The sequence below is a fragment of the Ostrea edulis genome, chromosome 3 (assembly GCF_947568905.1).
Source record: "Ostrea edulis chromosome 3, xbOstEdul1.1, whole genome shotgun sequence".
Taxonomy (NCBI): domain Eukaryota; kingdom Metazoa; phylum Mollusca; class Bivalvia; order Ostreida; family Ostreidae; genus Ostrea; species Ostrea edulis.
In genome coordinates this window covers 91,906,966-91,926,750 of record NC_079166.1, presented here as the reverse complement: position 1 = coordinate 91,926,750, position 19,785 = coordinate 91,906,966, and the positions used below count along the sequence as shown (strand labels likewise).

The 19,785-nt window shown below is 34.4% G+C and overlaps 2 protein-coding genes across 2 annotated transcripts; both read right to left on the bottom strand.

Moving 5' to 3' along the window:
* Positions 1–431: 431 nt before the first annotated feature.
* On the bottom strand, positions 432–4,507 carry LOC125672725 (uncharacterized). Its single transcript, XM_048908946.2, has 5 exons — positions 4,348–4,507; positions 1,804–1,931; positions 1,055–1,146; positions 612–818; positions 432–516 (listed from the first exon to the last, which is right to left on the bottom strand). The coding sequence occupies exons 1-5, from the start codon at positions 4,468–4,470 to the stop codon at positions 479–481; spliced, it is 588 nt and encodes a 195-aa protein (XP_048764903.1). The 5' UTR covers positions 4,471–4,507; the 3' UTR covers positions 432–478.
* Positions 4,508–9,186: 4,679 nt separating this feature from the next.
* Positions 9,187–13,607, bottom strand: LOC125672727 (uncharacterized). Its single transcript, XM_048908948.2, has 5 exons — positions 13,434–13,607; positions 12,572–12,696; positions 10,285–10,376; positions 9,752–9,958; positions 9,187–9,289 (listed from the first exon to the last, which is right to left on the bottom strand). Exons 1-5 carry the CDS (start codon positions 13,554–13,556, stop codon positions 9,252–9,254), a joined length of 585 nt encoding a protein of 194 aa, XP_048764905.2. The 5' UTR covers positions 13,557–13,607; the 3' UTR covers positions 9,187–9,251.
* Between the last annotated feature and the right edge of the window lie 6,178 nt (positions 13,608–19,785).

Sequence of the window (19,785 nt, the reverse complement as noted above, 5' to 3'; positions counted from 1 at the left end):
AAGCTGAACAATAGTTAAAAGAAGAACACAAAAAACCACACAGGGGTTTTTGCCGAGATAGACTATGAGTGTATCTAGTCAATGTAAAGTTTGTAATGAAAACGCTTACATGCAATAGTAAATATATAACTGTAGGAAGCATAGAGTGTAGACGTAAACCTAAAAGAACGTCTTTTATACCAGATGATGTTCTGTATTTTAATAGCGTACATTCCTTTGATTGTAAATTCAAGTGTAAGGAACCGACGATATGCTTCTGAACTGGGTATACTGAACTATTTACCAGTTTAAACTGTTGAACAAAGCCATTCATTTGACATGTCATTCTAATCGTTGTTAGCGATTTATCAAAATGCATTTAGTGAAATAATTCGATACAGATGATATACATTTTCCATCATTATCGAATGTAGAAAGAACTAAAATATGAATGGTTCGGCATGTAGACTGAAGCTACATTTTATTTGTTACATTGTATTTACAGCTTAATCCCATTCTCTTCTCTCCTTTCACAACCTAAAACAAGAGAGTACAAATTTGAATTATTTATATATGTTTAAAGACTTCAATGTGATGCGATTCTGGGTGTGTTGAATCCAAAGCATGTTTACCGAAGTCCTTTGATTTCTTAAAGAAGTCCCCAATATCCAGACGAAGAGACCGCAGAACCTGCTTGATAACTTCGTCGACGTCACGGGGATCCCTCTGGCGACATATTATGAAGTAACTGTCAGGGAGATGTGTTTGTCGATGCATGACAAGAATCCCCTCAGTTGGATGAGGATCAAAATATAGAACTGTCGTCTTTCCTACGGTATCTTTTAAAGTCAAAATTCGAAATAGAAACGCCATTTTCAAGAATGAACTTTAAATGATGTAAGATCATAGAAATCATGATATAATTATTGGCTTCATTAAAAGTGTGCCCCCTTTTATTGCTATTGGAATCATTACGCCAGTGCTACTGTGATAAATGACGATTATTCTACATTCATCTTTATAAAATGTATATTTCAAGAAAGTGTTTGGATATTCCAGATGGTAACATACAAACCATTTGTGGATATTCGGATGAGCACTCCCTCGGGTGAATGAGATGTTTTGGGATTAAATACTATTGCTTTGGTACGACACTCTTCTACAGACCTAAATTAAGCAAAGAGATTATAGTAAGCATTCAGGCAGTTACGTCCAAGAAATTGTAAAAGGCTCAACAAATATTCACTTCGATCAAAATGCTGAACTATCTTGATGATGAATTTTTCTTCACCGATCGAGGTGGAAAAATGGTTAGAGCGTCTGCTTTATGAGCAGAAGATAAAACCAAAGAGGTAAACACATGTGTCGACTGGTCTTCAAATGATGGGCATTTAGAAGTTTGAATGGTGACTCTTTCACACAGTACCATAAAGTTGAACTAATGTGTCTCTGTGAGCGTTGGCACGATAACGAACTCTCACTGCTACTGCCATGAGTGCTAAGCATAGGTTAACATTCACGGTACTTCACCTAAAACTGGTGTTGTTTACATATGAATGAAAATTCTCAAGGAGCCGTAAAGGAAACAAATAAACCTGTTATATCCATTTCTTAAAATAGTACGAAGAAAAAGATAGTGACACTGCTCCATCTTCTACATCTCAAAAAGAGAACAGAATTAAGAGTAGGTTGAACACGAACCGCTAGACACACCAACGATGGGATCAAATACCTACGAGGAGTAAGCACCCATTATTAACCTGTGAGCGCTTTATCTTAATCAAGCAAACGGAGTAATGAATAAAAATTACAAAAACATCTTACGAAATCCATCGATGAATGATCTGCACTACTTTAACTCTTTCACCACAAACAACATACATATCCGCAAAAGTGTTGTCTCTGATTGTGTTATTTAGCGTATCCATGTGTTCATACCACCGTCCTGAAGCCTACAAGGTGAACAGTTACATACACGATTCACATTTGCTATCAATTAAAATGTCTCATAATTGGGATATTCTATATAGATTCCAAAAACATTAAGAATTGATACAACTTTACAGGTGACTCTAGATAACTCGAAGTTCATGGGACCTTGATAAATCTTCGCGAAATCGAGAGTTCGAGAGATCGAAATTCGGAAATTTAAGGTCCCCCGTTAAGATTTTACAGTAACCGGAAATGTTTACCAACAAGATCATATCGTTTTGACATGTTTCCTTCATATTTCTCAGGTAGTCAATTTGACATCAAAATAAAAAACCTTATTTTGCATTGATAAAAAGATTTCAAAGTTTATGTATTTATTTGTTCTTCAATCATGCTAAGATAGACATACAAATCCAAGTTCCGATGAAGCTATACTATCGCTAACTAAACAGAGCACAATGTTCTGTCGCTTTACATAAAGTAAAAATTCTAATGAATGAGTAAAACGATATTTTAGAGTAACTTTACACAAAGAGCAAACTGGAGAGATTTAACAGTCTGCAAATCTCTAAATTAATGTCTAAAACTTACTCTTTCGTTGTCAAGTCAAAACAAATTATAGATTTTATTCATAGTCTGATTATATATACTTCTAATCATCACAAGACCCCAGTGGAAGGTGTAAACTGTCCAATGCGCCAATTATATACTCAAGTGAGTTACCTTCACAAAGAAGCATGACGATGTTTCCCCGATGTAAACACCTAATTACCACATCTACTCTATCCTCCGCCAATTAACAAAATCCAGGTAAGATCCAAGCGGAAATTATTACACGCTTGGGTAACGGTGGGTATGCGCTACCACCAATTCGAGAGATCGAGAGTGAAAACAATGAAATATGTTTTACGGGACCCAACTTCACTTCGAGAGATCAAACGTTCGAGAGATCGGAAATGAATTTGCTTTGTTATATAGAAAAAACAATCAGGACCATGATTTCACTTCGAGAGACCGAGAACTTCGAGAGATCGAAGTTCGAACCATCGAGAGTCACCTGTATATTGAATACTCGTAGATAACGCTGATGTATGTTTAAGAAATGCGAAGATAACGGACATTGAAGAATATCAAAACTCTTATAAGGAATGCAAATTAGAGAAATGGGCGAACATCTCTACTAAGAGTATGTTCCTATGGTGGTAAGATCACAGTCAAAAACGTTACAGGGTGCAAGGTCATGATGTCTACCTCAAGTGACCTTGATGACCTTAAAGAAATGAAGGTTACATCCAAGCCATGCAGATGAACTGTTTGCAGAATGTTGTGTCAGTTACTTGATTAACTAGTACTTGATGAACAATAATATTTACTGGTGGATAAATATATTGAACATATTAAAAACGCAGTCAGGTCTATATTACGTCTTTGTTTGGTCCCCTGCATAGTGTTCTATTGACTAGGTGTTTCCATGTATACAAATAGAATCATATGAACTATACGTTATCGATATTTCATTTTATGATTGTATAATCTTTTTATTTTACTTAATTAGCCTATCATTTTCTTTCTAACTGTGATATTAATATTCCTCCTAGGCACTTTATCCCACCTCTGGTATGTAGGGTTCCGTGGTTGCCCAACTCTCTATTTTGCATTGCTTATAGGAGTTATGAGATTGATCACTGTCCTTGCTTATTTACGGGATTTTTACACATCAGGTTTTTTTTGTGTGTAAAGTATTTCACTTCTTGATGTTGCAATTCTGTTTCTTTTCACATTTGATTTTCGTATATGCTTTTTATATTTCCTTCTATTGTCTATAAATCTATGTGCAGTTATATCAAATCGTTTTGCCATTACTAAGATTCATGTTACTTACTACTGATATGTAATATATAATGAATACATACAGTAACTATATATCTTATTGGTATCCTTATCACTTTGATTATTGCGACTAAAAGTGTAGTTATAATATGTTCATGGAATGACCTTGTGCATTGGGAGAAGGTTTATATAGACTCTACCTCCTGCCTAACCATATTATGTTATATATGATAAAATAAGTTTCAATAAAATACCTCTCATGAAAGAAAGGTGAAGATAGCGAACAGTGAATAAATAGTCTTCACGTATTCCCTCTCCTGAGCTGTTATCCGAACTGATTTTTTTTGTAAGCTTATATTTTTCTCTCATTATAATCAAAACTATAACTGTTAATAGTTTTTAAATATATCTACTTTGAAAATACGTCATGGATATCCCATTTGTGTGTGTGTTTGAATTTGATATCAATTATACTATTACGAACATTAGCAAAATGCTTTTGTAAATTCAGACAGGAACATCCATGTAACAGGATTTAAAGCTTTATGATTCATGATAGAAGATTGATTCATAGTAAAAATAATTAGAACAAATTTTGTAGCGTACCTTTCTGTAATCCACACTATTTGGATTGAGATATTCTTCCTTGAAGATACCGAAATCTGAAGATGACGACGTTTCGGAACATCGAATCAGAAATACGAGTAGATATACTTTACAAGTATACATCTCCAGGACTGCTTTCAAGATGATGTCGAAAGTACAAATCGACTGTTGAAAATAATGGATCACCTGGTTTGGTGTGATTATTATATATCACCGGCCTTACAACCCAAATCGATCCGCGGCGCGTGAAATAAATTCACTAATATAAATTTGTTGTAATAAATAAAAAGTGGAAATCGCAAATCTGTACTGGAAATTTGTAACACAGTAACTGGTTTAAAAATAATTTGGATCTTTTAATAAATGATCAACACAATATTTTCATAATTAACCTTAGTAGTAATGTATCCTACATGTGCTCAAAGGAGGATAACGAGCATTTTATTTATCTAACTTGTCTTTTATCTCTTGCATTTGCTACAAAAACAATGTTGGAATACAACACTACTCCGTGTTCACGGAAAATCACTATTTACCTATTGTAAAGTTTCACTTGAATCATGCGTTAGATATTAGTATGTTTTCTGATAGAAATAGCACGATTATGTTAGCGTTTTGTTGAAATGTATTCTGTATCTATTCAGAAGTGTTGATTCGCACTGTTACAATTTTCGAGTCGCAAACCAATATGCTGCAAATATATGTAGTGAGCTCAGTACATGTAGCTGTGTCTTGACTCTAACTGATATCAATATTTTTATCAATAAGATTTCAGAAGGAAAGAATAAAAACTCTTATTGCATTTGATTGAATTTCAAATTAGTGGGATATGTAATTACACTGTCAATCATATCCAAGCGTCCTAACCTAGGTGATTTTCTTGATGTGTATTCAACATAAGTACATTATTTGAAGCAATGGACATTCATGTGATATATTCAAAAACCTATGGTTCATTTCTGGCACCGGACCTTTTTTCAGAGTTAAGAGTTCCTACATCTTTAGTTCTCGGATATTTTACTAAATCTAATTTGTTATTATGCAAGGTGAAGATAACGAACAGTGATCAATCTCATAACTCCCATAAGCAATACAAAATAGATAGTTGGGCAAACACGGACCCCTGGACACACCAGAGGTGGGATCAGGTGCCTAGGAGGAGTAAGTATCCCCTGTTGACAGGTCACACCCGCCGTGAGCCCCATATCCTGATCAGGTAAACGGAGTTATCCGTAGTTATGTGTTTCATACCGATTGTTAAGCCGTTCTTTGCACACTGATTCTGACTGCGGATAACTCCTGATCAGGATATAGGGCTCACGGCGGGTGTGACCCGTCAACAGGGGATGCTTACTCCTCCTAGGCACCTGATCTCACCTCTGGTGTGTCCAGGGGTCCGTGTTTGCCTAACTATCTATTTTGTATTACTTATAGGAGTTATGAGATTGATCACTGTTCGTTATATTCACCTTGCATTAGACAATAAATGTTTATGTTGGGAAATGCACTCAATCTGGATTCCACCACTACTAGTGAGTTACACGTCCACAATATGGGCAGTAACTTACACTTGACACTGGTGAGTTAATTGTCGACAATATCAAATTACTTTCTCTCAGAAATATGTAGATTCATAAGCAGAGAACGCTGTATTGTGTATTGACTAAATTCCTCTTGCTTGAGTCTATTTATAAAAGAATGTCGATAGTGAATTCACAACCCGGTGTCTATTAATTGATACAAAAATTTGAATTCAAGGAATTCTCTCAAATTGCACCCATAAGTCTAGATCGCGGTTATAAAAATTGCTCACAATGGAAGGTATACCGGAATTGGATTGTGACACTTCACTGAGTGAGTTTTGGCGTAAAGAGGAAGAGACTGTTCAACAAGGTTTGTACGGTATCTATTGGCTGGGATACATTAACCACATTTTACTTTAAAGCAATGCAAGCTGTGACCCAGGGTAATTAAATTGAAAAATATAAAAACAAATAGAACTAGTAATCCGAACTGTCTTTTCATCTTTTTCTTACCTTTTCCTGACACCTTAAATCTTCATCAGTTCCCAATACTGTACTAAGCAACATCCTAATCCTAAAAACGGCTTCCCATCCCATTACACGATTAATGTTGCTTAACTTGAATCATTCAGAGACAATCGTTACCACAACAGCAGATCAGCTACTTTAATAGCGAATCTGTACAAGTTCCTTATCAACAGTAAATGGCCAGGAAGGCAACTGTTAAATTGCAGTTTGATTAAAAAACAACAAATAATGGAATTTGATGGGCAACAATACTGTTTATATATGTGTTTGAATGTGTGATATGGGTGATTGTGCTTGGATAAAGTGTGTTTAGTAGGAGACATGGTGAGTCATGCTCAAATGTGTGTTGAGTTAAGATGTTTACAATAACGGACAACGAGACTCGCACCTCTATGTGTCACCTTTGATTTTGACCCGCTTTTAATGTCAAGCGATGTCGATAATCCCATTCAAGTCTTTACAACCGGTAATGAACATTCAAAACGCATTGTCACCCCCCTCTTGGGGACAGTAGCTGGGTCTCGAGAGTCTTCGAATCTCCGAGATCCCTCTCTTCGTGGAAGTGGGGTTTCGCTGTGATTTCTTCTTAGAAGGTTTCGAGTCTTCGGAAATCGGGGTTTAGTAATAATAATAATAAATTCTTTTATTTAGACAGGATAGCACAATTAGTACCACTAGCAATGACAGCGTTTTCAATGACCTCAATCGTAGCAACTCTATTATCTTTGGCAATCATTGTATCCACGTCCGAGTACATGACGATTGCGTCTGAGGCTATGGCGGTTTATGAAAAAAGCTCATTGTAGGTATTCTCTCAAGCAAGATTCCCTCGTTTATTATGGAGAAATTTTCATCAGATCTTAAGTTTTATATTAGTTATACCGATAGATGTTAATTGTTGCATTCTTAATAGTTGACGAATACCGTCTGTTAGAGCTTGTTTTGTTAACTGCTAAGTTAGCCATTTCTGTTTGGAAGATAAGTATCACTCTCATTGCAACATATATAATTTAGAAGTGCACATACATATACAGGTATTTGTATTGATATGTGTTAAGGAAATTCAGATTAGTAGTTTGTCTTACGGCGTTATCCTTTTCGAAGACGAAGCACAAATTGTTAGTATTCGAATTAAATGCCAATATTTTGGCTTTTTGCGTAAGTGCATCTACCTATCTACTTCCTTACTTATTGAAGTTACGTTTTATTTCATTCATGAAAGGTGAAGATGACGAACAAGGAGCAATCTCATAACTCGTATAAGCAATACGAAATAGAGATTTGGGCGAACACGGGACTCTGGATATACCAGAGTTGAGCTCAGGTGCCTAGGAGGAGCATTGATCTGTCAATCAGTCACATCCCCCATGAACCTTATATCTTGATCAGGTAAACTGAGGAATCTGTAGTCAAAATCAGTGCATAGAGAACGGCACAACCAATGGTATGAAACAAGCCAGGCAGCAGTTGACCCGATCATAGGTTGTATGACCAAACTTGATCGTTATAGTGACTTCAAACGAAACTGTCGAAACTTCTGCAGCATCAATTTGTTTATCAGTAGCAAGTTCTATTTGAAACTCATTTGTGAAGATACAAACTTATATAGTCAAATGACTCCGATGACCTTGACTTTTGACCTTGCTCATAATAGCTCATATTAATTTGAAACTAGGACCAGTGGAAACATTCTATCTTCAGAAATTTTGAAAGGATATTTTGACCTACAAACTTGTATCAAGGTCAAATAACTTCAGCGACCTTGATCTCTTACTTTGAACATAAAGACTGATATAACTTCAGAACCATGTCAGATAGGGACCAGGGATTCTTGAAATAATGAAAGAATGGGACCTACATAATTTCAATGTCAAGTGAGTCCAATGACTTTAATCGTAAAAAGTTGTATAACTTTAGAACGGCGAAAGATAGAGTCATGGAGTCTTCAGAAATGATGACCGGTAGTGGTAGCTCAGTGATAAAGCGATGGCTTCATAACCGGAAGGTCGTGAGTTCGAACTCAGCTCGTACCATGGCCGCGTCAAACCTAAGATGTTGAGTTAGGTAATGATTCCTCCCCCGCCAAACACTCGGGATTTAGAAGTGAGAATCACATGTCTCTCGGATGTTACCTAAAAACGGATGTCCCGTGTCGCGGCAGGCGTTGGCACGTTAAAGAATATCCACTGCTTTAAACCTAAACGCTAAACATAGATCTAAGCTTGTGGTACTTCACATACAGCTGATGATTGCAAAATTCTTGACGGGAGTGAAATAATTAATCAATCAATCAGAAATGATGAGAGGATGTTGGGACCTACAAACTCGAATCATTGTTATGTGACACAAGTTTAAGGAATTTCTGTAAATCTAAAAAAAAAAAACACCAAACAAACAAACAATATTTAAAAACCATCTTTGTGATCCAGATTTTTTTAAATGAGGTGAAACTCGAAATCTATTATGTACAAAGGATTTATTAATGTAGTGGGAAATAGTAGAAGGCGGGAAAATCTCCTACTTTTATGCAGTACTTCGTTTGGGAGATCTTATAATTGATAGATTATAATGATATTATTTTTGTATTACATGGATATTTGTACATGTGATATAGAACAGAATAACATTGGCGAATAATAGCGATTCCAGAACACGGGTAGGGATACTAAGGATAAAAGAGACAATCATCTTTCTTGCAAATATCTGCATAATTTGAAAACATTTCTAATATGGAATAAATCACCTTTCACGTTAGCAAATTCGTTGAAATTAGGTTCTTTGTGTAATTTGCTACAAGAACAAAAAACATGAACGCTTCCGTAGACTCAAACTAAATTTATTTTTATTAATTTTTTACAGCTTAATTCCTTTCTCTTCCCTCCTTTCACAACCTGAAACAGAGAAAATAAATCTTTTAAATCATTTTTTTTTTTTATCCTTTTAAGATCTTAATATAATAAATATTTGTGCACATTTACATTTCGAATATTTTCATCTTTGTTATCTATGCAAATTGTCATGATAGCCATTTCCATATGACTGTACTGCAGTTATAAGCAGTGTATATATGGGTACAGGGAACGTTGACACGCTTATTAAAATCAATCACAATTATGACATAAATGTACCTAGAATGCAAAGATGAGAAATGAACTTGAAACGTTCAAGAAACATATTTTATTTTTGAAATACATGGGGATATGAACTGCAACACTTCATGCCGACATACCTTTTTAATAAAATGCTAACGCACATAATGAATTATGCAGGCAAGAAACGTCACAGATCATACCCTCGCGGAGTTTCAAAATTAAAATATATTTTTTGAACGTTTAATCTAATGTATGTATTACCGAAGTCCTTTGATTTGACGTAGAAGTACCCGATATCCAGACGAAGAGCCTGTAGAACCTCCTTAATAGCGTTGTCCAGGTTACGGGGATCCCTCTGACGAGTAGATATGAAGTAACTGTCAGGAAGATGTGTCTCTCTGCGTACGACGGAAAATCCCTGGGTAGGGTGGGGATCAAGGTACAGAACTCTCATCTTTCCTAACATCTCTTGCGAAATCAAAATGGAAATAGAAGCGTCACTTACAAGGATAACAACTTGGAATGTATGAGGTCATGGAGAGTATAATCGATGTTGTGCATTCATGAAGAACACACCCCTGTTGTCATTGGAATCACTACGCCGTTATAATTGAAATTGCTATTCAAATTTTCATAAATTTTAGTTGTAAACAAATTGCTTGGATATTAAGATACAACTTCATAGTTATTTCGGATTTCAAACATTTCGGTTGAGCATCACTGAAGAGACATTATTTGTCGAAATGCGCATCTGGTGCATCAAAATTGGTACCGTATAAGTTTTACATACACACCATGTGTGGACATCCGGGTGACTACGCCTTCGGGTGCATCAGGTTTTTTTAATTGAAATGATATGGCCGTGGTACGACATTCTTCCAGGGACCTGAAATCATGGAAAGCTTGTCTTGAAAGCTTCAAAACAAAGGAAAAAGAGATTTCAACAAAAGTGCTAGAAACTGTAAAATGAGAAGAAATACACATTTCAATAATATCACCCTGATAAATGTCTCTGTTCTACTCAGACAGTTGCCTTACTACAGTGGACGAGAGGTCATGAATCCAAACCCTGTTTTTCCCATGTATGCAGTTCAGTATTGACGCTCGTTGTGATCAAACTGTTGTGTCGCACCATATCATACTCGAACATTTCAAGATGTTGACTTTTTGTTTGCTATCAACTTTCATAGTTTAGCTTAAAGGACACATCGCATGTTTTTAAACTTTTTAATTTTTTCAACAAAATTAATTCATTTCATGCCTAAAACTACTTTACATGTGTTTTAAAAGAAACAGTTTGCGTAGTTTTCGAGTTTGATAGCGATGAAATTCAAATCTTGCGATATGCATAATTTCTTCGATATTTTACGCGCCATTATCTGTGACGTCATATGCGACCTCGAGCGAGAAGATTTGAAAACAGTTGTTAGCCATTTCATAAACAGATTAGAGTTAATTGACAAACAAACAATTATCACATTAACGGCTTGTAAATAACACTGCATTGGGGTGTTTTGTGCCGTTTAAGGGTGTACTTGCTGTCAGTAGAGATGATTTGGACTGTGTTTTTTTCAATTTTCGAAGGAAGGTATGAGGGACAAGACGTGAATATTTTTTGTCGGCACAACGACTTTGCCATAAAAACCCCCAGTAGAATTTGTCCCTGTACTTTTTCAAACAAGCTCTTGGACAAAGACATATATAAACTGCGAGAAAATGGTTCTATCGAAGCTTCGCACTATTACATATAGGCCTACCGCATATGCATTCCGTTCTGCTCTCAAATTCAATACACACTCGCACCAACTGACCTTCACCTTCTAACAACATATAGGCAGAACTTTGCTAGCAGTGTCTACCAACTGGTAGTTTTGAAAAAGAAATTTAAAGATAAAAGAGAATAGAACTTTCAATTATAAATAATAAAATATATTTCCCAACTTTGAATTGAATTATAATGCTTTCATTTTTTTTAAGGAACGCGTACGTGTTTACAACAACAGTACGCCACGCTCCCACTTCCTAAGTAACAACGTGTAGATTACAAAATATAATGATTAATAAAATTGCTTGAATAAAATAATTTAAAAGTATTGTGATTTTCACAATAAGTTTGATCATTTTTATTATATTTTTTCCCCCGAAATGCACCCGTGACAGTAGGCCTAGTTGTCAATGCTACATAATCGTATTATAATTTAGGCCTATCTAACTTCTCCAAAAATAAATTTTATAATAATTGCACTGTTTATTTTAGAAAAGCAGCAGCGCTAATTACAGTTGTTTACAGAAATGGCATTACCAAATAGTGTTTAGACAGTGATCCCATGTAAACATTATTTACTCGCAAATTTATGCAGATTTCATACTCGCTTTCCTCGCTACATTTGGGTCGCTATTTGTATGCACTGGTGGCTAAAATATATAAGACTCGGGAAATTTGTCAACATCGAAATAAATGTTATCCATGGTAAATAAATTAGGCCCCTAAAACCCGAGTTTTTAAAAATATCTAACACTACTATTACAACAAGTTGATCGACGAAGGTCGCATATGACGTCACTGTACCACGTGACTACCTATCTAATTAACTAGGCTTTTTGAAATCGGGGCTTAGATTTAAGACCGTATTGTGGCTAATTATCGCAATACTTCAGTGAACGAACTATTACAATTAATTTCTATAAGCATAAGGAAGACAAAATGCATATAATTCTGTATACTTTGAAAACACGAGATGTGTCCTTTAACATATGTAGAAATAAAACGTGTAGGATACTGCAGATTGGCAGTTGTCCTTTAAGTGTTAGTTTGCATTTCTATTTAGTTTTCATTTTTATGTAAATATTCTATCGTTCTAAAGAGGGACAGGTCGTCCCGAAAAATTTGACCGTTCAATATTGTTCGTATCGTTGGTCGTTTTAATGCTTTTTATATCCTTATTTATTTGACATCGTATGTATTATTAAATCCGACACTCTGGATGCTAAGTGTTGTTTTTGTGCTTTCTATACATATATGTGTATTTGTGTATGTATGTGTGTATGTATTTGTGTGTATGTTTACATAAAGAAACTTACGAAATCCAACGGTACATGATTTCCACTACTTTTTCTTGATCACAAGGTGCCACAACATCTGCAAAAGTGTTGCCTCTGAGAGTGTTATTCAACGTGTCCATGTGTGCATACCACCGTCCTGAAGACTACAAGGTGAACAGTTCCATATCTTATTGACACAGAGTTTGCATTATTTAGAAATAGACTTAACATTGTAGAATATTTAACAAATCAAAATGAATAAACTGTAGCTTCTCGAAGTGCATACCATTATATTAAATTCTTAAAATATCAAAAGATAAAGGTCATTTTCCATCAGATTTTTTTTTCTATCCGACTACACAGATTTAATTTTTATCTCATCTATAGAACCGATAAACATTGGAACTTATTTCACATTTTAAATCGAGTGAATATGATTAGGAATGATGTAAATGTGTATATGGAGTTATTTACTACTCCCAGAAGAATGTGTGCATGTGTAGCATTATCAGTATTCATTTATCTCTCCCGTAAGCTGCTATCCAATATCGTGTTGTACAATTTTTTATAATACACTTATTTTCTTATTATTATTATCATATTATTAAAAATTAACATCAAAGTTGGTACCGTATAAGTTTTACATTATAGGAGTTATGAGATGCATCACTGTTCTTTATATTCATCTTTCATTCATAACCACAACTGTTACAAATAAAATTTCTACATCTGAAATATGCTTGGCATATGCCCTTCTGTGTGTTGAAAGATGATAAATATTATTTCACAAAATCCCTCGGTAATTTCAAATAGAACACTAGCATATTTCAAAGGATTAAATGTTCAATAAATGATTGATACAGAAGACAAAATAACAAAAATTATAAATTCCTTTACGTACCTTTGTGTGGTCCACACTCTTTGGATTTAGATATTCTTCCTTGAAGATACCGTGATCTAAAGATGACGACGCTTCGGAACATTGAATTAGAAATACGAGTAAATATACTTTGAACGTATACATCTCCAGCAAATCTTTACAAGATGATGTCAAAACTGCAATTCGTCTTTTTGATATAATGAATCTTTTGGTTTCATCTGTTTGTTATATACATATGATTTTACGACCCAAATCAATTCGCGACACATGGCATAAATCCATTAAGAAATGAAATAAATTATTTACGCTAATGCAAGAGAAAATAAAAAGATGAAGATCGCAAATTTGTTTGTACACGCTGGAAAATAATCCCATGGTTGATTTTAAGGTGAAAATCTTATGTCAATGGAAAGTGACGGATATTTACCAAAATATTTTGAACTTTAACTCTTACGAATTTACCACATTCAATTTAAAACTGCGGTTTTACGAGAGAATTATCTGAAAAAATCAAAACCCCTCATAGATTTCAACTCATGACCCAAAGGTTAGTAGTGGATACATTAATCCCCAGGGCTACCACTCAAGTTGATTGAATTTTTAAGGCATGCCAATATACAAATAATGCTGATATATTTTCATAAATGAAGCCAGCCATGATAACAATATGGTATTCCTCCTGAAATGGATGACCAGCACTATACAGTGGAGCCTCGTTAATCCGGACACTTTGGTTCCCAGCAAAATCGTCCGGATAAATGAAGCGTCCGGATAACTGAATCACATATTTTTTATCTTTATATAAGTAACCAATATGCTTACTTTATTGATGCATAGTGAATTAAACACATTCTATCATTGGATTTAAGCATTTGAATTAGTAAATAAATCATGATGTTAACATTTACATGCATTTCAAAGCTCTAAAATTGAAATATACGTGTGCGGTGTATTTGCCTATGCTTACATTGTACATGTATATTAGCACTACAAATAAATATACAAAACTGTGTACCATATGCACTAAAACAAATAATGAAGCACTATTTGTAACTATAAGTAAATAAATCATTATTAACTAACATAATCATTTACACTTCAAACATTTCATCACACTTTTACTTCTTAAACAAGTTAGAGAGGCCGGCCATTTCCATCTGTCACGATTCACGGGTTCGGCAGTCTGTCTAAACAATATTCATCGTCCACAGTTAATTTAAGAATTTCATGTTTGTCATGCCGGTTGACAACATTCTTTAACCAAAATTCCATCTGCCAGAGTTTATATTTCTTATTATATAATTATCCAAGCCAATATCGGGAGAACAAAATCATTTAAGCTCGTAATATGAAGACCTACTACTGCTTTGATCTCGCCAGGCGCACCTATTATTTTCATGATGCGATAATAACGGAATAAAACTCGGGTGAAACCAACATTACGGGTACATACAAAATTTAATTCTCATTTTCCTTAAAATGGTAATTTTCTCACTTCTACCCAGAGTTTAAAAAACTTAAAGCAATAAAGCTCTACAACATCGTAACAAGAATCAATCGTACACAGGTACTTTCTACATGCGTGACATTCTAAACATTAAAAACTTACTACATATACATGTGCATGAACATACATGTATATTTCACGCCAATCAACAGTATAAAATCCAGAATCTAGAAGTATAATCTACTACACTCTTTAGATTTGAATAAGCCGATATCAATTTACGAATCAGTATAACTGATATGTGTAGCAGTTAAAAAAATACCATTACGGCATGATGTTTAATTTATTAATACTATTAGGGTATTGATCAAGACTATAAAATACTAGTAATATGCTACATATTTATTTACAAAATTCAACACTACACCCAATAAAGATCTCATGTGCGAAAATTGGCAATACAATGTCTCGATCGGCACGTGCTATCTAACGGACTTATCATCACACACCACCTAATTGGAGGGAGGTGTTGACAGGGTACAGGTAATCGCTTCAATTAGACAGTTTGGCTTGTTTTCTTTATAATTTACGCCTTGCTAAAATTGTCCGACACAGACCTTCCCTAAACAAAATTACCGTCCGGATTAACGGTACAATTTTCATTGCATTATAACGTTTTGTAGTAAAAAGTGACCGTCCGGATCCGGAACGCGAATTTCCGGATTAATGATGCAAAATAATGAATAAAAATTCTGTTCCCTAGAAAAATCGTCCAGAAGGTGAAGCGTTCGGATTAATGGCGTCCGGATTACCGAGGCTCCACTGTATTTATATTTCAAAGTTCTTACAATAAATTGATTCAGCGATAGTCAAAGATGTCATACAATTGAAATGTAAATAATTAGATTGGTTTGGTAAAGTGTAGCAAAATTTACTTGGGGAATCATAAGAATAGCTAGCTTTGTTAATATGTATGTAAAACTTATACGGTACCAACGTTGATGCACCAGATGCGTATTTCGACAAATAATGTCTCTTCAGTGATGCTCAACCGAAATGTTTGAAATCCGAAATAACTATGAAGTTTTAGATCTAAATATAGCCAAAAACAGCGTGCCAAATAAGTGGAGCCAAATTCGCCCAAGGATAAGAGCATTGCATGAGGGAGATAATCCTTAATTTTGAAATGAATTTCTAAATGTTATAACAGCAATTAAATATACATCCGTATTTTCAAGCTAGTAACGAAGTACTTAGCTACTGGGCTGTAGATACCCTCGGGGACTAACAGTCCACCAGCAGAGGCCTCGACCCAGGGGTCATAATGTAAAACTTTTACGGTACCAATTTTGATGCACCAGATGCGCATTTCGACAAATAATGTCTCTTCAGTGATGCTCAACCGAAATGTAACAAATACTTCAACTTTACAAAAAGAATCTGCTGAAGTTTATGTTTGCTTCTCTGTATCTATGATATAAAATAACTATGCTAAAAGAAACATAACTATAAAAAGTCAGATCTAAGTATGGAAGGTAACGATAACAAACAATAATTAATCTCATCACTCCTATAAGAAATACAAATATAATGAGCTGTTGCTGAAGTACTGGTGTCTGAATCATATACATTAGGAACCTAGAGCAATTGATAATTACAGCGACCAAAATAATTATTTAAAAAGATTTAACGGAAATTTACTACTAGTTTTTCATACATAAAATAGTTGTAGAAATATAATGTAATGAGTTCACACGCCGGTAGAGGTATACCATCTTTTGTTTTACATTTTGTACGATTCAGGCTTGATAATTGGACTGTAAATAACTGCGTCAAGTGCAATCTTCATAGTATGGGTATAAAAAGCAACTAAGTGCCTATAACATAATGTAACAAATACTTCAACTTTACAAAAACTTTACAAAAAGAATCTGCTGAAGTTTATGTTTGCTTCTCTGTATCTATGATATAAAATAACTATGTTAAAAGAAACATAATTATAAAAAGTCAGATCAAAGTATGGAAGGTGAAGATAGCAAACAATGATTAATCTCATCACTCCTATAAGAAATACAAAATAGAGAGTTGGGCAGACACGGACAACTGGATATACCAGAGAGAGGATCTGGTACCTAGGAGGAGTCGCATGTGAGTCGCACATTAATCTGCTGCAAAAATGCCTTAATTGGTGTAGTCGGTTTTATACAAATGTAGTTTTACCTTTTGTTTTAACCGAAATAAGGCTTTTTATTATCAAATTTAAGAAAAATAAAGAAATATATTATTTTCAGAAAAGGAATATGGTAGTTCAAAGCATTGTTAATAATACCTAAGTATGCTAGCCTAAGTGCTTGTCTTTATCTATATCCAATGCAATGAAGTCTTAATTTGTTATTTATCAAAATAAAAAACATGACAGGGTTAACATATTGATATCTCTTTACGTATCATAAATTCACAATATCAGGAGGACATTAAGCATCTAAACATCTCAGCAGTAGTTTCTTCTCGAGAGAAAAAAACCATCGTTTTTAAGTATTTGCTTGTAATTAAACTTAATAGATGGTACATATGACGCATGTTTATCAGAGATTTAAAAGCCTACGTAAATGTACTGCAGACTTTTTTACGACTCTATCAAAATCAAAAGATGCTTAGGAAAACATATATAATATTTATGGTTTCCATCAGCCTTGTAACTCAACAATCACTTGACTTTAGACTAATTAAGTGTTTTGGCGGTAGATTATGATATTGAATTCATTGATTTCATTGATCAACAGATTGAATTTTAGCTATATACAAATCCTCCTCATCAGAAATTTATTTGCAATTTACAATTATCATGCAGTTTGGTTATTTTACAATTGAGGATGTGAGCATATCCCTTAAACTTTTGGTGCGTTTATATGATAACATAGGTAGAACTAAGATCACGTATTTGTTTCTATGGAGGAAGTGCTGGTACTTTAAAATATCTTCCTTTATTTTTTGCTAATTACAAGGTTGTATTTGATGAAAATAACAAGGTTGTTGCAGTTATGTACACATGGTAACAGAGTGGATCGACTATAGTCATCAAGTACCTCTTGTGGGTTTTGAATGCTTTCATTATCAGTATAGCCCCTCTATCGAAGTTTTACTTTGAAATATTTGACAATTTCTTGAAATACATCTTCCTCACTTGTGTTTCTCATATGGCATATGATTTCATATGTAAAAAAAAAAATCCACTAAAGCTGAAGGATTATGTGCACTTTGTCGTTTCAAATAATGGAACGTATTTGTTGGTTTGATGTACATTTTAAAGTCTAGGATACAACTTGCCTCAAATCGACTTCCGTTTTTAACGTAATTTCCACGAAATTAATTTACGGAACCGACATTCCATACGTGAATTTTAGTAGTTGATGAGTAGAATTACCTATACTGAATAAATCATGGATTTCTTTTTCTTCTCCATGAAATGAAAGTTGAATATACCGAACAGTGATCAATTTCATAACTCCTATAAGTAATATAAAATACATGTAGATAGGTGGGCAAACACGGACCCCTGGACATTACTAATTACTTGTAGGATCAGGTGCCTAGGAGGCGTAAGCATCCCATGTCGACCGGTAAGACCCGCCGTGAGCCCCATATCCTGATCAGGTAAAGGAAGTTACTTGTATCGTGGATTATGATTTTTTTTAGCAATGCTAGCTACCTTTATCATCCGGTGAAACAACAAAGAAACATGTCATTGTTTAAATCACTGTAAATATGTGACAAGTGATTGATATTGACAGGGATAATCAGTCTGACGATGGTATATGGTAATCTACCTTTATATTGAATGTATGATTCAATAAAGATAAAATGAGAAGCTTTCATAATAGTTGGCAAGTCGGTCATCTTCTAGCATCTTCGTAAAATTCACATCATCATCATGTGCTTCGTGCACTCATGACAGATTATCTCTTTGATAATATGAATATTACGAGGATGCTAGAAGATGACCATTACAATGTGATGGCAAATTTTCCAATCAGCAAGTGTCAGCTGATTGTCAGATAGACCACGTAGATCTCATGTGTAATAAAAATCGGGAAAACTTTACGCGGGTACATTAAGGCAGGTTATGAATTTTTTTACTGGGATAAAATCCGCGAACTATGTGACGTCATAATTGAAATAAGTACAATGTATACCACTAAGTATATATAAATTCCGATTTTATTTTTTATTTAAGTTTATTTATGCATAAAATAAACCATGCAGCTACTAAGATCCAACACAATTCGAAATGCTACACTGCTGTTGTGTAATTTCTCTCTGATCGATATGAAAGTAAACTGATGACGTCATGCCTATACATCGAGTGACGTTGACACATGCAAGGAATTTGTTTATATGTACAATGCAAATATCGACAAAATGTGGAGTATTTGAAATATATGAAATGGGATATATGGAATTTATATGTGAAACGCTGAGAATTTATTGATATTAAGAAGGTATGTTGATTCAATTTAGCATGCCAATCCGATTTTCCTCTGTCACACATTGAAATAAAACTACAAAAGTAGCATATTAGGCCGAATACTTTTAGAGGCTTTTTATACACCGTTTGAAAGGTCATAAACTAATGTAGACGGTAATTACTGATAGAATCGTCTGTTAAGAAGACTTTTAAAGAAAACGACATAGCATCAGTGCAAAATGTAAACCATGGGCTGTATGGTTTCGTGTTTAAATGTTCAATAATTATTTCTTATTGAAAGTGGTAGGATTCTATCAGTAATTCTGATATACTATGGGTATTTTATCGTCATTATCGCCAGTTAGACCAATATTTAAACCTTGGGATAATTTGTTACTTTTACATTTTCTATTAAGGTACCTCCATGATCTATTTATAATAGTCATGCAATGACGTCATAC